Raw genomic sequence first — 16,754 nt, forward strand, 5'->3', positions numbered from 1 at the left:
TGACATTCATCTGGTACCAAAAATGCTGTTCGTCTCAAAGAAGAAAACAATGAGAAATCCAACGAGTGCATGGTAGGTATCACCGTCATCGTGAATGCAAAGGAAGGACGGACGAGCGACACTTACGCCCCCTTTTGCCGAATTTCCTCCTCATCTTGCTGGCTCAATGCACCCCTCTCAGGCATTCCCGTCGCCTTGACCTCCCTCTCGTCTAAGACCTCATCCCGCTTTCCCCTCTTGGCACGCTTCTCGTTCAAAAGTGCGCGATCGACCCATCCATCGCCGCGCAGCATGCTTAGCCCTTTCCTGACGACCCCTCCGTTCACAGACTTCGGGTCCATCTGGTACATACTGTTGATGACGGCCAAACTCGTGACAAAAAGTAAGACATCGCCATTCTTGACGCCCCGCCACCAACCACGCTTGATGCCAACTTTCCAAAAGCTGTCTATGCTCAAACGGGAAGAGTAAAGGAAAGTGGTGCGGCCATTGTGGCGCTCCAAGAAAGCCCATAATCCGCCCAAGAAACCTCCAAGGAAGAAGCGTTGGGTAGGCAGGAAGTTCCGTGGCAGGTACTGCTGGAAGAAGCAGATACTCGCCCAGCTGGTACCAATGGCGCCGGTGACGAAGAGCGACATGCGGAGGATGGACTTGGCAAGGCGGTTGAGAGCAGCAAAAGGAGCGTCGACGAAGGCCTTGTATCTGGCAAGTGAAAGGACGCCAAAGATGATCGTGAAGAAACGGGCAAGCGCCGGAAAGGCCTGAATGAAATACGAAATATAAGTCCGAGCGCACGATGGGTCATGCGGGTGGAGAAGGGCGCAGGAGAGGTTCTTGATAGCGGGATGGGCTGGCGACGTGATGGGCGATATAGCCGTCAACGTCCGGGGAAGGGTCTGCTTGTTAGGGAACATGATAGGTGAAACGAAGGGACTGTATACATGTTAGCTAGGGAAGCGCGTGAAAGATGGGTCGACTTACGGCCATCGCAGGCGAGCGATTTCGGCCAGGCTGTCCACCACTGCATAAGTGTCTGGCCACGGGGCCTGCCCAGCATAGTACGGCGGCTTGGGCTGAATGTACTGAGGTGAGTTCCTCAGAATAAAGCGGCCGTATGCTTCGGGGAAACAATCTCGGTCGAAGACAAATGCGTGCAGCAATTGTCCGCAGGCCACGGGGTACAGTAGCCACGAGCCGAACCACCACGGACGATCCTTAAATAGCCCCCTATCCTCAAGTCCATTGTATATAAACTCCAGTGACCTTGAAAATACGTAGATGGCAATGGTGATTCGAAGCTGATCTGCGGGGTAAAGCCCGAGCCAGAAGCCGGAGAGGCTTGCGCCAATGGCCGGAGCAAGCCTTGAGGTCAGAACTTTTGTGACGCGGGGGTTGCGGCGGCGGAATGGCTTGGCATTGTCTGTGAGGATGCTTTCTCGTAGGCGGATGAAGAAGCGATGGAGAATGCGGTGGAAGAAGAGGATCAGGCCGAGAGAACTGGAGAGGCGGACGTTTGGCGATTTCCAGAAAGGGAGTTTTGGCCTGAGGTCGTAGCGGGGTTAGAAGAGAAGGCTATCGGCGCGATGGAACTGTGAGCACTCACCGCACAGTGGTGCGCTTTGAGAGAAAGCGTGTGGAGACGATTTCCCAGAGCTTCAATGCGGCGTAGGAAGATAAGCCAAGGCGCAAGGAAGCGCGAACGGCAGCAGCATTGTAGTCGTCGGTAGCTTTGACAATGGCCTCGTAGCGTCGCGGAGGAGGGGCCCTTTGGCGTGCAGCAGGAGGAGCGCGGGAGATCAGGTACTGATGCAAGAGCTTGTACTCGCGGGCGCTGAGCGTGTAGCGGAGGGCGTTGCGCACCACCGGGTCGAGCTTATCAGGCTTTCCCGAGGACGGGGACGACGAGGCGACAGAGCTCATGATGGCGGCGGTGGCATGGCAAAGTGCCTCGTGGCGTCAGGAGAAATGGAGGTTGACGAGGTTGCTTGAGCGGGAGCTCTGTTGTTGCGCGCACAAGTTCCGGTGGTGACCTCGGCTCTTGCCTCAAGTGGCAGCCAAGCGCTTGTGAACGTGCCGCTCATAATAACACGATCAGCACCAGAGGTCCTCCATCTATCCTCTTCTCCGCGCGCATTCAGCCAGCAACCATGTACACACATCTCCTTTCCGGGGTAGGAGATGAAGTCTGCGAGAATACGTGCAAGGAGTGACGTCACGTGCGAAGTGGAGGCAGGAGGGTGCGATAAGATAAGGCCAGGCAGCTATTATTATAGGTCTCAGGCCCGCTGTGACGCAAAAACGGGCCACCCTCCGTCGAAGACTTCGGCCGCGCTCGGCGCGCACAGCTCATTCTTGAGCTTCGCTGGCAGAGAAGGATGTCTGCCCATCATGGCGTCAATGCGTTGCACAGCGGTCCAGCCCCGGTCTCGAAGACGCAGCGAGCGCCACGGCTGCGGCTCCCCATTTGCCCGGGCATTTTAAGAAGCGAGCCAGCCAAGCTTGGAAACAAGCGAGCCAAGCTAGGGAAGATGCCGAGCGGCATCAGACTGCACTGCCCGATGTTGTGAAAAGCGGGTCGGCTATTCGCAGGCGGTGTTGCTCACAGCCCCGAAGGATTCGGCCATGAAGCAGTCAATGCTGTCGTTATGTCTTCGAAAACGTTCACCGCCCTACCTGCGGCTCCCGGCTTGGGTCATTTTGCGGCACGCCTTCCTGTCGATCCATCTCCTGTGGCGCCGCTTGTCTATGAATACGCTGGCCATTTGGCGCCGGTGCCTGAGTTTGGGGGCCGCAGCAATGCATTTGGGGGCCACAATTGCCCGACTGGGCATCGCCGCTCCAACCGCACCTTCAACCAGCTGTGTTGCCTTGCATGGCCCCAGTCCATCTATCCACCCGTGCGGATCCAGCAAACCTAAACCCTTTGTCTATATAACAATCCACCTGCCCTCGCAGTCTCGCCGCACCAGCCTACAGCACACTCGTAATCCTCCGGCCCCCACCCGCACATCATCGCGTCCAAACGAGCTAGTCTTGCGCAGAATCCTACCAAATCATATCTTAGCGTCATCATGGAGAAGCAAACCACTGGACGTATGTCATCCCCCAGCTCCCTCCTCTTCCCTTTCTCTCTTTTCAACAATTGAGCTGCCCCTCTGCCCTGCACCACCATGGCTACTGCTGCGCCGTTGCACGAGGCCGAGAAGGTCGCCGAGCAGCAGGACGAGAAGCCAAGCGTCGCACCCGCAGAGCAAACAGAGGAGAAGAAGACCGCCGAGGATGTGGCACCCGAACAGCAAGCTGCCGTGCCTGCGCCCTCGTCAGACGAGAAAATCCCCGTCGAGCCGCAGCTTGCACCCTATCCGCCCTCCTCGGTGGCGTTGTCGCCGACATTGTCGCCAGCACTCTCCTCTGCCTCAGTCCCCGGCTCGCCATTCACCGCAACCGCAACCACTCCACCGCCGCCTTTGAGCGCCATTTCTTCCACAGACACTGACAAGGTTGCCGTAACACCAGTCATGGGCCAATACCCCACCGACCCTTCCCAGCAGCCGCCTGCGCCTATGTACCCCGACCACACCGGCTCCACCAGCCCTCACCAGCAGTACACTATCCAGCCGGACCACGCCTACCACCAGCAGCCGCCCTATGATCACAACCAGTACTACGCCCAGCAGCAGCAGCAACAACAACAACAACAGCACCCCGGCGCCCAGCAGTACCGCACCGCAACTCCCATCGCCAATTTGAACCGCTCTCCGGCGCCTGTTGACTGCCCTGCTTGTGGCCACCGTGCTCTGACCGCCACCACCTTCCAGACCGGCAACACCACTCAGTAAATCAACCCACACATCGATTACTGTTCTTGAACTAACGCATTTTACAGCGCCTGGGCCTTTGGCGTCTGCCTCTGCCTCTGCCTCGGCTGCATTCCCTACCTGATGAGCAGCACCAAGGACGTTCAGCACAAGTGCGGCAAGTGCGGTGTTCTCCTCGCCACCTGGCACCGCTCTGGCAACACCGACGTGCACATGCACGCATAAAGCGCTCTCAACCCGTCTCATCCCAAGAGATTCTTCGATTTCTCCATTCTCTCCATCATTTTATTCATCATGATACCTCTCTGTACAAGTCTACATATCTCTGGCGGTTAAGACATCTCGCAGACGGATGCGGTGGTGGCTGGAGTTTGAACGGCTGGCTTTTGTTTTTTGTAATGGTAGAACTTTACGTATGAATGCCGCAATGCCTGCAGTATTTCGCAGCGACGGTTGGCAAAATGGTAAACACTAGAGACTAAGATCTCTTAATTTTGAAAAGTCCTGTTTTCTTCCAAGATCTACATGTAACGTCGCTTTAAGCAGCAACGGTTTCAGGGTAGTGGCGTTGCACGACCGCTTTAGCGGCAACTACGGAGTCTCTTTGTTCGTCGATGAGGAACATCCCCAGGCGCTGTATGATGAATGTGTCTTTCACGTCACATATGCTTTCCACGCCCCCCCTTGCTGAAGCCTGGACGTTTTCGTACACCTTTGCGCGCTGACGCCCAGAAACGCTAACAATAGCCAACGCCATGGACAGCTTTTCCGCCAAGAGAGCCAGAGCTCGCGCGTGGCTTTAGCTCGGTTGCGCTAGGAACGTACCGTACGTTCCGTCTACGGTTACGCTTACTGCTTGGCAGTGCGGAGGACGGGAGGTGCCGGTGCATGTGAAGACCCACTTGCGGACGGCGGCACGGGGGTTGGCCCACAGGGCTGAGAGGAAGCAGATCTGCACGAGGCACGAGATGAAGAGTTCCTGTTGAGACTTAAATTCGTCGAGCTTGAGTTTTTTTCCTGTTTATTTATTTGAGAACTACAGCTCTGACGATCGCCGTTGACGCGGACGGTCGGAAGGAAATGACTCCGGAAAGTTAGGAAGGTCAATAAGAACAAGACTTCGTTCTTGCCTGACTTTTGCTCCTGCCTCTTTTCTAGCTGTTCTCAGTGTGAGAAGACTAAGCTTGAAGAAATGAAAGGGGTTAGTGCATTGTCATTGCTTTTGGATATTGATGAATGTCATCAACTGAGGACAACACGTCTCAGCACCTGGGGGTCAGGGTAAATCAATAAAAGTTGCGAGGACTCTCAGAGTCACAAGAGGAGAAAAGCGAAAGTGAGTTGCGGTCATTGGTGAATGTTTCATCGCATCGGGCGGCATAGTCTTGAAGATACACTGAGTAAGCCAAAGAATGAATGAAGCGGGCAAAGGATCCGTTTTTAAAGCCTTGCAAACATATTCGTGGATATATGCTGGTGGTAAATTCTTCTGGAGGGGATTCGATGCACAGGACGCGGCAAGTTTGTTGCCTCATGACGCAAGCTGCAATGAATATCGTTCTCACGTGTGCACAAAATCCTAGTCAACTGTCTGCGGAATGTATTTGCGATGCTCTGGTGACCAGCACTTTCACTAGCTTCGAATCGACATTAAAACTTTGAAGTACTTACTCTTGTCTCCTTTCACAGCCATATCAAAGCCATTGTCTAGATAGATGAGTTTGATAAATGGTTACACAATGGCGGTAATGACTTGCGCGGTTTTCTGTTCTCCGTTGCTGGAAAATTAGCTCGTATGCTTTTCAAGGTAGGAAATCGTGACGTATCATCAGCCAATCTGCGGGCTGGCCCCCAGTATTTGTGAAAAGTGATGGAGAACGAGTTTTAGATGAACTGAAGAGAAGATCTTTCGTAGCGACATGTTCGCAGGCCACCATGTGTGTAGTTGGCGTAACGGGATACAATCAGTTGTTGTCCCCAGTCGGATTTCCCAGTAGGCTAGGTTGCTTGACAGAATGACGTTGCTCGGTGGCAGGTTGCTGAGAGTGGCATTGAGTGCCACGTCGTATAGTTGCATATATTTAACTTCTTCCCATGTTACCGAATATTTCATAGTTCCGTCCGTTTGCGCTTTGCGCGAAAACTTCTCGTCCGTGGGCTTCCCAAACGTCGAATGCCTATAAAGCATGAATTTGGTGCTTTGCTCAGGCATAGTGTGGTCTTGGTCGTTCTGCTTCGGAAAGGCGATGGCGCGGCGGGACTGTAGGATGATGCAGAACTTTTCGAAGATTACGTAGCAGGAGTTGTCGCATAAAGAATCGCCTCGGCAAAAACCAGTGTTGCGAAGGAAATCTGTAAGCTTGCCTTTTCTCTGTTGGAATCATATCAGTCTGCCAAAAACAAGCACCAACAATATTAACAGCATGTGATAAATGGCGCTATTCGTTCTTATATTTCAACGTGTTACTTAAACGTATCGAAAAATAAGAGAAAGCATTGGCTGGGATCCCATTTAGGTACACATTGAGTGAAAGATGCGAAACGAACCAGTCAAGGGAATGCAGCGGGACGCTTACGTGCAGATGATGCCCAGTGCATGATCTACAGCGCCGGGCCAATCGTCATGCGACATGACTGAACGCAGCACTGCTCATGCATTGACACGTAGAGCACCAGAACATGGTGAGGGGCAGTGACTATATCAAAATATTGCAGATTTCATAATGCCACCGTGAATATTCCTCTTCGTCTCAGCACGAATATTTGCGACATTGAAAATGGCGACAATTTCCGAAGTCAGGCCCGACGGCGTGCACGTGCTAGACCCTAGAGGAGATGTTATACTGGTGTTGGAAGATCCACATCTCGCACAAGAGAATGCAGAGCCAGAGCCGTCCCCAGAGGAAGAGATGACTCCTCTCATTCCCGAGGAAGCACCTGCCGAAGAAACCACGGACTCAATCCCCGAGTTTTATACGCCGCTTCCTGAGTCTGAAAAAGAAAATCTTGAGCCAGAACCAGAGCCATCTGTGCCCGAAGCGCCCATTCCCGAGCCCAATGGCGACTATCCCGATCCGGACGAGATACCGGTTGAAGTTCCTCCACCTGCACCAGAGCTCGAGCAGGGGCATCACAATACACGAGTACTCGTTTCTTCGAGTATTCTCCGACTTGCCTCTCCCCTTTTTGCCGCCCTGCTGGAGAACGCTGCCACCGAGGACAAAATCCCTAACGAGCATTCGCCCCCAGAGCTGGACTTCACCGACCTCGAAGACCCAGACGCATTTATTAGCCTCCTCAAAATCATGCACCTCCGGACGCGCTCAGTCCCGCGCACTGTAGGACTTGAGAAGCTGACGCAGCTGGCGAAGCTGGTCGACCAATTCGGCTGCCACGAGGCTGTTGAGCTCTTCAGCGACGGCTGGATCGACAGCCTCCAGTCTCACCTACCTACGGACATGGATGGTTTCTCGGAGGACATATGCAGATGGATCTGCATCGCGTGGGTGTTCGGGCGGGAGCGAGAGTTCAAGATTGCGACGAAGGTTGCTCAGCGCTGCGCGTGCAAGCCGCTCGACTGCAGGGAATACCCAATACCCAAGGAAACAATCGGTGCGTTTTCTTCTTTCTATTGTCCCTTCTGTCACCCCTCCCTCTTTCAGCCGCTACCAGCAACCTTCACAAAACAGCATCTAACACGCCCTCCACCCCAGACTCCATCAACCGCACCCGCAACCGCGCCCTCGTCACCCTCCTCCTCACCCTCAACGACCTCGTCGACACCTACCAAACCAGCCTCTCCGCGCCCCGCTGCAGCGACGAGTGCGACTCGCTCGTCCTCGGCGCGCTGACGCGCCGCCTCAAGGCGCGCGGCCTGCTCGAGTGGCTGTCCGACCCGTACCCGTACGTGCCGCACGTCAACGGCCCCGCCATCGTCGCCGCCAGCAGCGTCGTGCCCGACTTCTCCGTCCGCAGCCTCGCCGCGTGGGTCCGTGAGCTGGAGTTGCCGTCGGTGCACGGCAGGCTTTGGGAGGCCGCTGCTGCTGTTGAGGCGCCGCTGCTACCGCCACCGCTGGCACCGGAGGAACCGCCGCTCCCGCCGCCCGCGGTGGAAGTGCCCGATGATGGGGATGTTGTGCAGGTGGTGGAGGCGGTGGTGCCGGGCGGCGGCGGCGAGCCGGATGATTGGGGCGTGTGGGGCACGTCGACGGTGAAGGGGAGGCGGAACAAGAGGAAGGTTGCGCTGCGCGAGGAGGTCCCGCCGCCGCCGCCGCCGTGGTCGGAACTTGATGCGGAGCCGTGCGATCCGCTGGCCGGGACGAAGGCGCGGGTGGCGGAGATTGAAGCGGGATTGCGCGGACTGGATATTGAGTCGTTGAGGATTTGAACTGCTTTTCTGGATTTACCAGTTGTCTTAGCATGGCTGCTGCGCATATTGGGGGAAGGAGCGTGCCGATGAAAACTCATTGCTTTTCGGAACATACACAATTGGAGTGAAGAAGTATTAATATGACTTCCATAATCTGTGTGAAAGAATTTGTTGCCTACACAGCAGCTGATAGGTCTGCGATAAGTGGGATCTGTGCCCTACGCCTATATATTGGAACACTGGAGGCTATGATGGCCTGTCATTGCCTCTGTAAGTCAAACCGACGGCGAATGTTCCTCAATAGACCATTCATGACTCCGTTTTACACAAGAAGGCACCAAAAAACTTCCTGGCCTGCAGTCTGCATTTTAGTTCACACTTCCTCTCTTCATTGGTCCTCTTTGTGCTACTGCTTGCTCTGATGGTACGAGCTGATACTGATTTTCAGCACAGCAAAATAATGACACGGATCATCATTAGTCATTTATGATGGCATGCAACAATGGCGAAAGTCACTGAGCTCTGTATAAAGTCGAACGAGAGGTGAAGAATAAGGACAAAGGCATGGGGAATGGAGAAAGCAAGATTCAGCGGCACACCCGAAGAACAAGAAAGTTTCACTAGATGTTATACCTTTTCATACTTTGTCATTATGTTCATGGAGGTCATGTTGTGGAGGAGAGCAGAGGCAAGAATGACGTGTAGCGAGGTTTTATGTTCAGCGAGTAGGTGTGAGGTCAATTCCAGGAGGACACGTGCGAAGGGATCTGTTTCGCTGATCAAGAGACCGAAATGAAGATGTAATTGATAACTCCCATGCCATTCGAAAGACTGAAAGGTCACGAGAACCGTGATCGTGTTCGCTTCAGTGCCAAATGTTCTTCCGAAACGTGATATGTTCAGTGTAACCAGGGATTGTTGGATCAAATAATCAGCGGGTGGCTTTATTAGGCTGCAGTTAGTTTCTGTAGCATAGCTATTAGATAGACAAGTTCTGGGCATGAGATGGAGGACTCAAGAGTAAACTCAATGATTCCCGTGCGGCATTCTAAATAATGCCGAGTTACCAGAGTTCATTGAGTGAAACGAAGGGCGGTGTGAGACGTTTTTTTTTTCTTTTGAAAAGAGTGGTTTAGCATTCAGTGATTGACGTATGTCGCGGAGTCATCTGCTTCGGTCTTCGAGTCGTCGGGTAACTTGAGATCTAGCGGGAAACAGATCAGACCACTGCAGAAAGCTGGAATGCAATAACGCCTCTAACAATCAGCCACTACTACCGCCAAGAAAGTTCCACGGTCGCCCCTGCCAAGCGGCCGCCATGGCGTAGACTCCCTTCCTGCGAGCTTATTCCATCAGCTCACGGGCGCAGCGCAATTTCAAGGATTGAACGAGGAGATCCTTTGACAGATGCAAGAAGCATCCGAGCCGTATTCCACGCTAAAATGAGCGTTTTTATTTCTTCTTGTTCTTACTCCTTGACACAACAGCAAGGCCTTGTGCAGTAGTTGCTTTTTCCGTGCCCCACGCGCATGATGCATGCATAGACCTCGCCGACCTGTCACAAAAGTCTCGCAAAAAGGCCGACTCGCCCTCTAGTCTTCCCGTCATCATCTGTTCAAGTGGCTGGAATGCAAGAAATCAATGGACTCCTGTAGTGGATGCCGCGATGGTGAACTAGGGCTTGGAGGCGTAGAATAGAAAAAGGAAAGACGATGCGGCGCAGGCCGGGGTATGGAGCCGAGAATACCGCCAAATAAATGCATGGCAGGTACGAGGTAGGGAAGCAGGAAGGATGCGGCAATTGAAGGAGCTGCAGCTGCGCCATCCCCGGCCATGCCCGTCTTCTGTGGCTTGTTTTTTTCTCAGCTCGTCACCCATCGCACTGCAGCAGCGAGCACGCTCCTGTCACCTTTAGCTCTCCGTCCCCGCGGGTGCGGGCAGTCTCCACCGAAAGGCCGTTGAGGCAAAAGCAACGCCAATAAACACGAGAACGCACGAGAGATTGAGAATCTTCAGTTTCCGGCCACTTGCAGGTCCTCCCTGCTCTTTCCCCCGACGGCCCCTTTCTCTCCGCCCGCTGCGAATCGGGTCTTTCCCGTGACACAACGGAGCCACCGCCATTGCCATCTGCCGTGCAACACTATGTTTCAACCCCCAGATCCCGGGAATCTCGCCACAAGAAGACTTTCAGCCATGAGAAAACCGCTGGGCTGGGACGCCTCCAATACATTCATACATACAATTATCGGAACCTGCCACTCTGGGTACGGTTGTTGGGATTCGATCAGATTGGGTAGTCTGCTGCTCAGCTTGGGAAGCCGGCGTACTTATTTATCTCGTACATCGCTAGAGGATGACCCAGTCACCTCAAGCAACAAGCTCAACTGCGACCTTCTGTGTTTTGTGGGGAAGCCGAATTTCTTTTTCTCTCCTGCGAACGCTCGTTTTGCCTGTTCAAGGGTCACGCCGCGCCGAGAAGCTGCGACTGTTCACAATCGTTCCTGCCATCGCCCGCCGAGCAAAAGGCCAGCAGCCTTCGCCGTTTTTAATAAGAGAACCTTTCCACCAGCAAACTACTTTTGATTACCTCCAACAACACCTACGCATCCATCCCTACCCTAAAAAATTGTCCGACAATGAAGTTCTCCTACGCTGCCATCGTTGCCATCTCGGCATCTTTTACGTCTGCTGCCTACACCGCCGCCGATATTCCCAGCTGCGCCGTAAGTCCTCAACGATTCCAAGCCAGGCGCACATGCTGACTGATTTGCCTCTTGTAGATTTCCTGCTTCGAGACCGGCGCGCCTCAAGTTGGCTGCACCGTGACCGACCAGACATGCCAGTGCGCTAAGGCCTCTGAGCTCACCGACAAGATCACTGGCTGCGTGACGGATGCATGCTCGGTTGAGGATGCGCTGAGTAAGTGATGACTATCCACTTCCTTTCTTCACCAAGTCTGCTAACACAATCAACGCAGAGACGCAACAAGTCTCAAACGGGATCTGTGAGCAGCTCTCCAGCTCCGCATCCTCAGCCGCCGCGACCTCGACTGCATCCGCCTCCGCCTCAGAAGGGTCCTCGTCAGTCCCCATCACCTCATCTATCAGCGGCATCTCTGCACCCTCCAACAACACTACGAGTGCCATGATCACCACCCCGCTACCATCAAGCAACGCGACTGCACTGATGACGTCGTCTTCGGCTGCTGCTTCCTCCACCACCACCTCTACAAAATCCTCCACCAAGACAGCTTCTTCCACTAAGACTGAGACGGCTGACAGTGACTCTTCTTCTACAAACAGCGCCTCGGGAACAGCTAGCGCGGCGAGTTCGTCAAGCACCGCGAATGCAGGGAGTGTGGATCGGCTTGGAGAGAATTTTGGTCTGGCTGTTGCGATAGGCCTCGGCTGCCTCATCGCTGCTATCTGATCGGATCCTGATGGGGAGGCGGAGAGGTTTCGTGTGAATGATGGCGTTGGGAAAGCAAGTTTGTGTTGTTTTGTGGGCTAGCGAGCACTCGATAGCGTAATACTCAAGCATTGATGGCGTCCTGGAACTTTGCTGCCCAAGCTGTGAACTCGTCGTCCTTACCATCCCAGCTCTGCTTGACCAGCTCGGATGCGCGGACTGCGTCGGCGCTGATCTTCGCAAAGACCTTCTTCGCTGCTTCGCCATCGAGATCGTAGTAAGCGCTCGCCATTTCGTCCACGGAGTCCGGAATCGACTGTAAGATGTCCAGCAACTTGTCCAAGGTTTCCACACTCGCATCGCCACCAGGATACGTCTTCAGCCTGCGCTTGACCAGGGCTTGGTACAGCACGGTTATTGTCTTGGCCTTCTTGAGCGACGCCTCCAGCTGTGCCCTCAGCTCCTCGTTGCCCTTGCCCAGCTTGTCACCGCCGCTGAACATATCCTCCACGCTGTCTCCCTCGTCCCCGCTGTCGTCCAGGTCATCTTCATCGTCATCATCCTCCCCTTCCTCTCCCCACTCCTTCAACTCCTCCACCGCGTCCAACAATGTTGCCCTCCACCCCTCCACCTTCCCGACCACAACCCCAACCATGCCCTTGTCCTTGACCTCGATCAAGGCGTCGCACGCCTCCCACACCAAACCCGTACTGCTCAACGCATCCCTGCCACCATCCACCTTCTTCCCGACCTTCTTCTTGCCGCCCTCTCCCTCCACCGCCGCCAGGACCGCCTCCGCCCTCCCCCGCACCTCGACGACCTCCTCCGCCACGGCGCTCACGATCCTCCGCACGCGCGCCCGCACCTCCCTCTCCACGACGGCCGGGAACGCGCGCTTCTGCTGCTCCTGCGCCTGCGCGACGGCCTGCGCGCCGCCCATCATGGCCGGCAGCACGGCGGCGCCCATCTCGCGCAGGACCTTGGCGATGGCGGTCGCGGTGAAGGGGTCGTTGATGAGCAGGAGCGAGAGCTTGGTCGTGTGCGCCTTGAGCAGCTTGGCCGAGTCGGCGAGGAGCGGGAGCGGGTTCGTTATGCTGGTCGTGTCGGGCAGTTTGACGGGGTCCGTTCGCGAGGTGGCTGGGGATGGGGACAGGGTGATGAGGAATTGGTCGAGCAGCGCGGAGGTCGAGGTGGTGAGGTCGATGAGCGCTTTGAGGTCGTCGCGCGTGGAGGCGGGTTTGGGAGGCATGGTTGCGAGGTTTGTGGGCTTGGGTTAGGGTGATTGTTTTGGCTCACGCTGGGAGGCGGGTGGAGGGGATTTCGAGTCGAAGAGCTTCTTTTTGTGAGAGCGATCAAGAGTATCGAGATGTTTTTGTCTTGTCACTGCTGGTAAAAGTGGAGGGAGTGTGGGGTGGTGTTTAGCTGCCTGGCGACGAAAATTCAAGATTACTTTTTTGAGTAATGCGACTCACTCCCGAACAGTTGAATGACTCGTATGGTTACGTCATCAATCGCTTGAGTCAACCGCTCCGTTTCCGCCTTCCCACTCAGCTCACCGTCGGACAACAGCCTTGCAGGAAGATGCTGCCCTGCTCAACGACTTGCACAGCATCAGAGGGCGTTTCTGCTGACCAAACGCAGTCGTGCACCGTCTTTACCCACGCCCGGTTCTTATCAGTACAAAACCTGCTGTTGCGATAGACTCCCTCGCGACCGTGTTTTACACAGCTCGCGCTGTACCACCTACACGACTATCATCGTCACCATGGGGTCATTGCATTCTTTTGATGTCTACGCCCGCACCTTTGTCCCGGACGACCTTCGCTCAGTCAACCTCCAGCCCGCTGTCGTGCTTGGAACTGGCCAAAGTTATGCCGTCGACTACGAAGCCTACGCCGCCAGCTTCATACCGCCTCTGTTTCTACACCACCGCCCTGTCGCTGATGACCTATTACAGAGCCGCGCTACGGATGCGCACCTTATCTACCTGTATCGGTGCCTTAAGGACGAAATGTTGGCTCTTCATACGGAAATTGCGAGCCGTTCTCTGTACAAAGTTACCGTGGCCATATTTGATCACCAAGATGGATCTAAGCGTGGCCTACTACACATACCAGGGCTTCGCGAGAACAGCCCTCCAATCGAACTCGAGGACGTTGTGTCACTGCGGCAACTCAATGTGAACAAGCCCAGCTGGCAAATCGGCTTCACAGGGGTTCAATTCGATGCCCGTGTACACTCAATTGACAGAGGCAAAGAGACTGTTGTGCTTCGAATCAACCACTGTGGATATTTGATGCCTTTCAGCTCGGATTTCAACGTATCTTTCAACTTGTCATTCGAGCGAATTGAGGCTCAAGGACTCTCGCTCGCACTGATTCAAGATTTGCTTAATCAAACGACATCAACATCAACTAATGGAAGCTTAACGCAGTCATGCAAGCACACCGATGATCTTGAGAAGCTCAAATGCACAGAATGCATTGATTCGGGTCCACACGAGTCGGAACCAAACGCTTGGATGCGTCGAATGCTGTTTCCAGAAAACGAAGATGGAGCTTTACAGACGAATCTCACCCATCTGGCTGAGCGGCAGTATTTCGATGATGAGCTAAATTTTGAGCAGCAGAAAGCTGTGGACTCAGTGTGTCAGCGGAACTATGGCGAAGTGCCTTTCTTGATCGATGGTCCACCTGGAACAGGCAAGACCAAGACTATTGTGAGTTGCCTGCACCTCATATACTTTTCTGTGCTCCATTCATTTCCCAGAGACCTTCCCGTGTGGTCCAAATCTACCTTAATATCATCTCTTTTCCCAAGCGAGGCGAGACATCCGCCCCCTCGGATTGCTATCCGACCCCCTATTTCATTTTGCTTTTGGGCGTGAAGCCTTACTGAGGGACGTAACAACCCGCTTGCTGATCAAAAAACCATAAAGAAGATGCCTATTCTCTTTTGACTTTTTCAAACAATAATTGCTCACACTGTCACAGGTCGAATGCGTGCTGCAACTCGTTTCAAGCAAACAGCGTATCTCGCATATCCTGCTCTGCGCACCATCTGATCCTGCAGCAGATAGCCTCGCCGAGCGGCTCAGCCAGCATTTGAAGTTCGGAGAATTCATACGGCTCAATGCATCGACTAGAACCTTTGCTGAGGTGCCCCAACGGCTTATGCCGCACAGCTGGATTGACGGTGATCATTTCGGGTTGCCCCCATTTTCTCGGCTGATGGCCTACAAAGTCGTCGTCGTTACTTGCAGGGATGCGGCTATGCTGGTCTCAGCAAGGCTTACGAACAGAGACTTGTTCACACTTGAGCACGGTATCAGAACTGCGGTACACAATGAAGTGCCGGTGGAGATAAGACTTCACTGGGATGCACTTCTGATAGATGAGGCGGCACAAGCGACGGAGCCCGAAGCCGCAATTCCTATCAGCGTGGTCGCACCGCCTCGCTTCAAAGAAGCTCTTTCTACTAACCCGCTCTTCGTAATGGCAGGTGATCAGATGCAGCTCGGACCACGCGCGAAGACGGCAGCATTGAGGACCAGTCTCTTCGAACGACTGTTCAATACACCGTTATACAAGGATCATCCTCTGGCCCGCAATAAGTCGATGGAAGGAGCGCCAGCCAAGCCACTAGACAAGACGATGCTACCCATCACTCGACCGCCCTTCTCGAACCTTGTGCGCAATTACCGCTCACACCCAGCCATTTTGGCCATCCCCAGTGCGCTCTTCTACTACGACACCCTGGTTCCAGAAGCCAGCGGCACCGCCTCCCTTCACGCGTGGACGGGCTGGCGCGGTCGCCGCTGGCCCGTGCTGTTCAAGGCTATGACGGCGACTGACGAGATGGAGGGCTTAGACGACGGTGGAGGCTGGTACAACGTGGGCGAGGCGCACGAGGCCTGCGCCACGGCGCAATCGCTCATGCGATCCGGTCTCATCCAGGATGAGCGCGACATATGCATCATGAGCCCCTTCAGCACGCAGGTGCGCCTCCTGCGCTCCATGATGCGCAACAAACCGTACAGCATGCGCGGCGTCAACATTGGGCCGACGGAGGCATTTCAGGGTCTGGAGGCGCGCGCCGTCATCCTCTGCACCACGCGGACGCGGACGCGCCACCTTGTCTCGGATGCGGAGCGTGGGTGGGGCATCGTGAACGAGCGTAAGCGGTTCAACGTCGCGTTGACCCGTGCCAAAGAGGGCCTAATCGTCATTGGCAATCCGCACGTACTGGCCACGGACCCGTGCTGGGCGGCTCTTCTGAGCTTCTGTCGTCGGCACAGCCTCTGGATCGATTGTGCTGAGGAAGCAGCGAAAGGAGAGAGGGCTCCAGCTGCTCCTGCCGCTCCTGCCGTTGCCGGCGGTGCTTCCTCGTGGCATTCCTTTCCTTCGCCCGGGCCGGGCCTTGATACCGGCGCCGTTGATTCTAGCGGGCAGTGGCTGGCTGCTGACAGCGAAGACCACATCTCGACCCTCGAAACGGGCCTCGTGGCGAAGGAGCAGATGGGCCGGGACATTACTTCAGATTACGCGCGATTCATGGACGCGGGGACGAACGTGGAGTTGTGGGTGTTGGGAATGAGGGCGGCAATGAGCATACCCGAGGATGAAAACGAAGGTGATGAACAGCCGCGGAGCAGCGGGGATGCGCGCGGCAGAGACGGCTCGCTCAGAGTGATTCGAGGCTCAGAGGGGATGAGAGCAGCAGTTGATCAGAGTGAAATGAAGCTTGGCCGCAATTTGGCTTACTATTGATGTGCTAGAGCTGCCATCTGGCTGACTGTAGCGGGAGCTGGGATTAACGGGGGGCCCTATTTGCTTGAGAAGGCAGATCAAAAGCATGGGGTGCCCATGGGCCAGGTCGGAATTGTGCGCGCATGGCCGCAACGGTATCCGAGGGCAAGGCGTCATGAGGCTAACTACAAGGCACGGGTGATCGCACGCGGAAGAGGTGGCGGCGGCACTAGAAGAAGCGAAGAAGAGGGGGGGATTTGGCTAACAAACGGCTCGACAGCGACTCGGTCGAAATGGTACGATCAAGGAGAAGTCCTGCCTTGGTTCGATGGCTGCCAATTCCCTTCAGCTTTCTCGGCGAGCACAGACAGACAGACAAACAGCTTTAAGGTTACCCCCGGGGGACAGCGC

At 54.9% G+C, this 16,754-nt stretch overlaps 6 protein-coding genes across 6 annotated transcripts; 4 read left to right on the forward strand and 2 right to left on the reverse strand.

Annotated features, from left to right (window-relative positions):
• Window positions 1-122: 122 nt before the first annotated feature.
• Window positions 123-1,920, reverse strand: LTHEOB_4006 (uncharacterized protein; the record flags this gene model as incomplete). The annotated part of the gene is made up of 3 exons (XM_035512993.1): window positions 123-933; window positions 982-1,542; window positions 1,604-1,920. The coding sequence occupies 3 exons, from the start codon at window positions 1,918-1,920 to the stop codon at window positions 123-125; spliced, it is 1,689 nt and encodes a 562-aa protein (XP_035375399.1).
• Window positions 1,921-3,170: 1,250 nt separating this feature from the next.
• Window positions 3,171-4,043, forward strand: LTHEOB_4007 (Lipopolysaccharide-induced transcription factor regulating tumor necrosis factor; the record flags this gene model as incomplete). Its single annotated transcript, XM_035512994.1, has 2 exons — window positions 3,171-3,835; window positions 3,887-4,043. 2 exons carry the CDS (start codon window positions 3,171-3,173, stop codon window positions 4,041-4,043), a joined length of 822 nt encoding a protein of 273 aa, XP_035375400.1.
• A 2,552-nt stretch (window positions 4,044-6,595) lies between these two features.
• On the forward strand, window positions 6,596-8,205 carry LTHEOB_4008 (uncharacterized protein; the record flags this gene model as incomplete). Its single annotated transcript, XM_035512995.1, has 2 exons — window positions 6,596-7,430; window positions 7,532-8,205. 2 exons carry the CDS (start codon window positions 6,596-6,598, stop codon window positions 8,203-8,205), a joined length of 1,509 nt encoding a protein of 502 aa, XP_035375401.1.
• Window positions 8,206-10,823: 2,618 nt separating this feature from the next.
• Window positions 10,824-11,616, forward strand: LTHEOB_4009 (Cfem domain-containing protein; the record flags this gene model as incomplete). Its single annotated transcript, XM_035512996.1, has 3 exons — window positions 10,824-10,910; window positions 10,968-11,106; window positions 11,165-11,616. 3 exons carry the CDS (start codon window positions 10,824-10,826, stop codon window positions 11,614-11,616), a joined length of 678 nt encoding a protein of 225 aa, XP_035375402.1.
• A 103-nt stretch (window positions 11,617-11,719) lies between these two features.
• LTHEOB_4010 (uncharacterized protein) lies at window positions 11,720-12,844 on the reverse strand (the record flags this gene model as incomplete). The annotated part of the gene is made up of 1 exon (XM_035512998.1): window positions 11,720-12,844. One exon carries the CDS (start codon window positions 12,842-12,844, stop codon window positions 11,720-11,722), a length of 1,125 nt encoding a protein of 374 aa, XP_035375403.1.
• Window positions 12,845-13,360: 516 nt separating this feature from the next.
• Window positions 13,361-16,364, forward strand: LTHEOB_4011 (DNA helicase UvrD/REP type; the record flags this gene model as incomplete). The annotated part of the gene is made up of 2 exons (XM_035512999.1): window positions 13,361-14,314; window positions 14,589-16,364. 2 exons carry the CDS (start codon window positions 13,361-13,363, stop codon window positions 16,362-16,364), a joined length of 2,730 nt encoding a protein of 909 aa, XP_035375404.1.
• Window positions 16,365-16,754: the final 390 nt, after the last annotated feature.

The sequence above is a fragment of the Lasiodiplodia theobromae genome, assembly GCF_012971845.1.
Source record: "Lasiodiplodia theobromae strain AM2As chromosome Unknown scaffold_10, whole genome shotgun sequence".
NCBI classification, from domain to species: domain Eukaryota; kingdom Fungi; phylum Ascomycota; class Dothideomycetes; order Botryosphaeriales; family Botryosphaeriaceae; genus Lasiodiplodia; species Lasiodiplodia theobromae.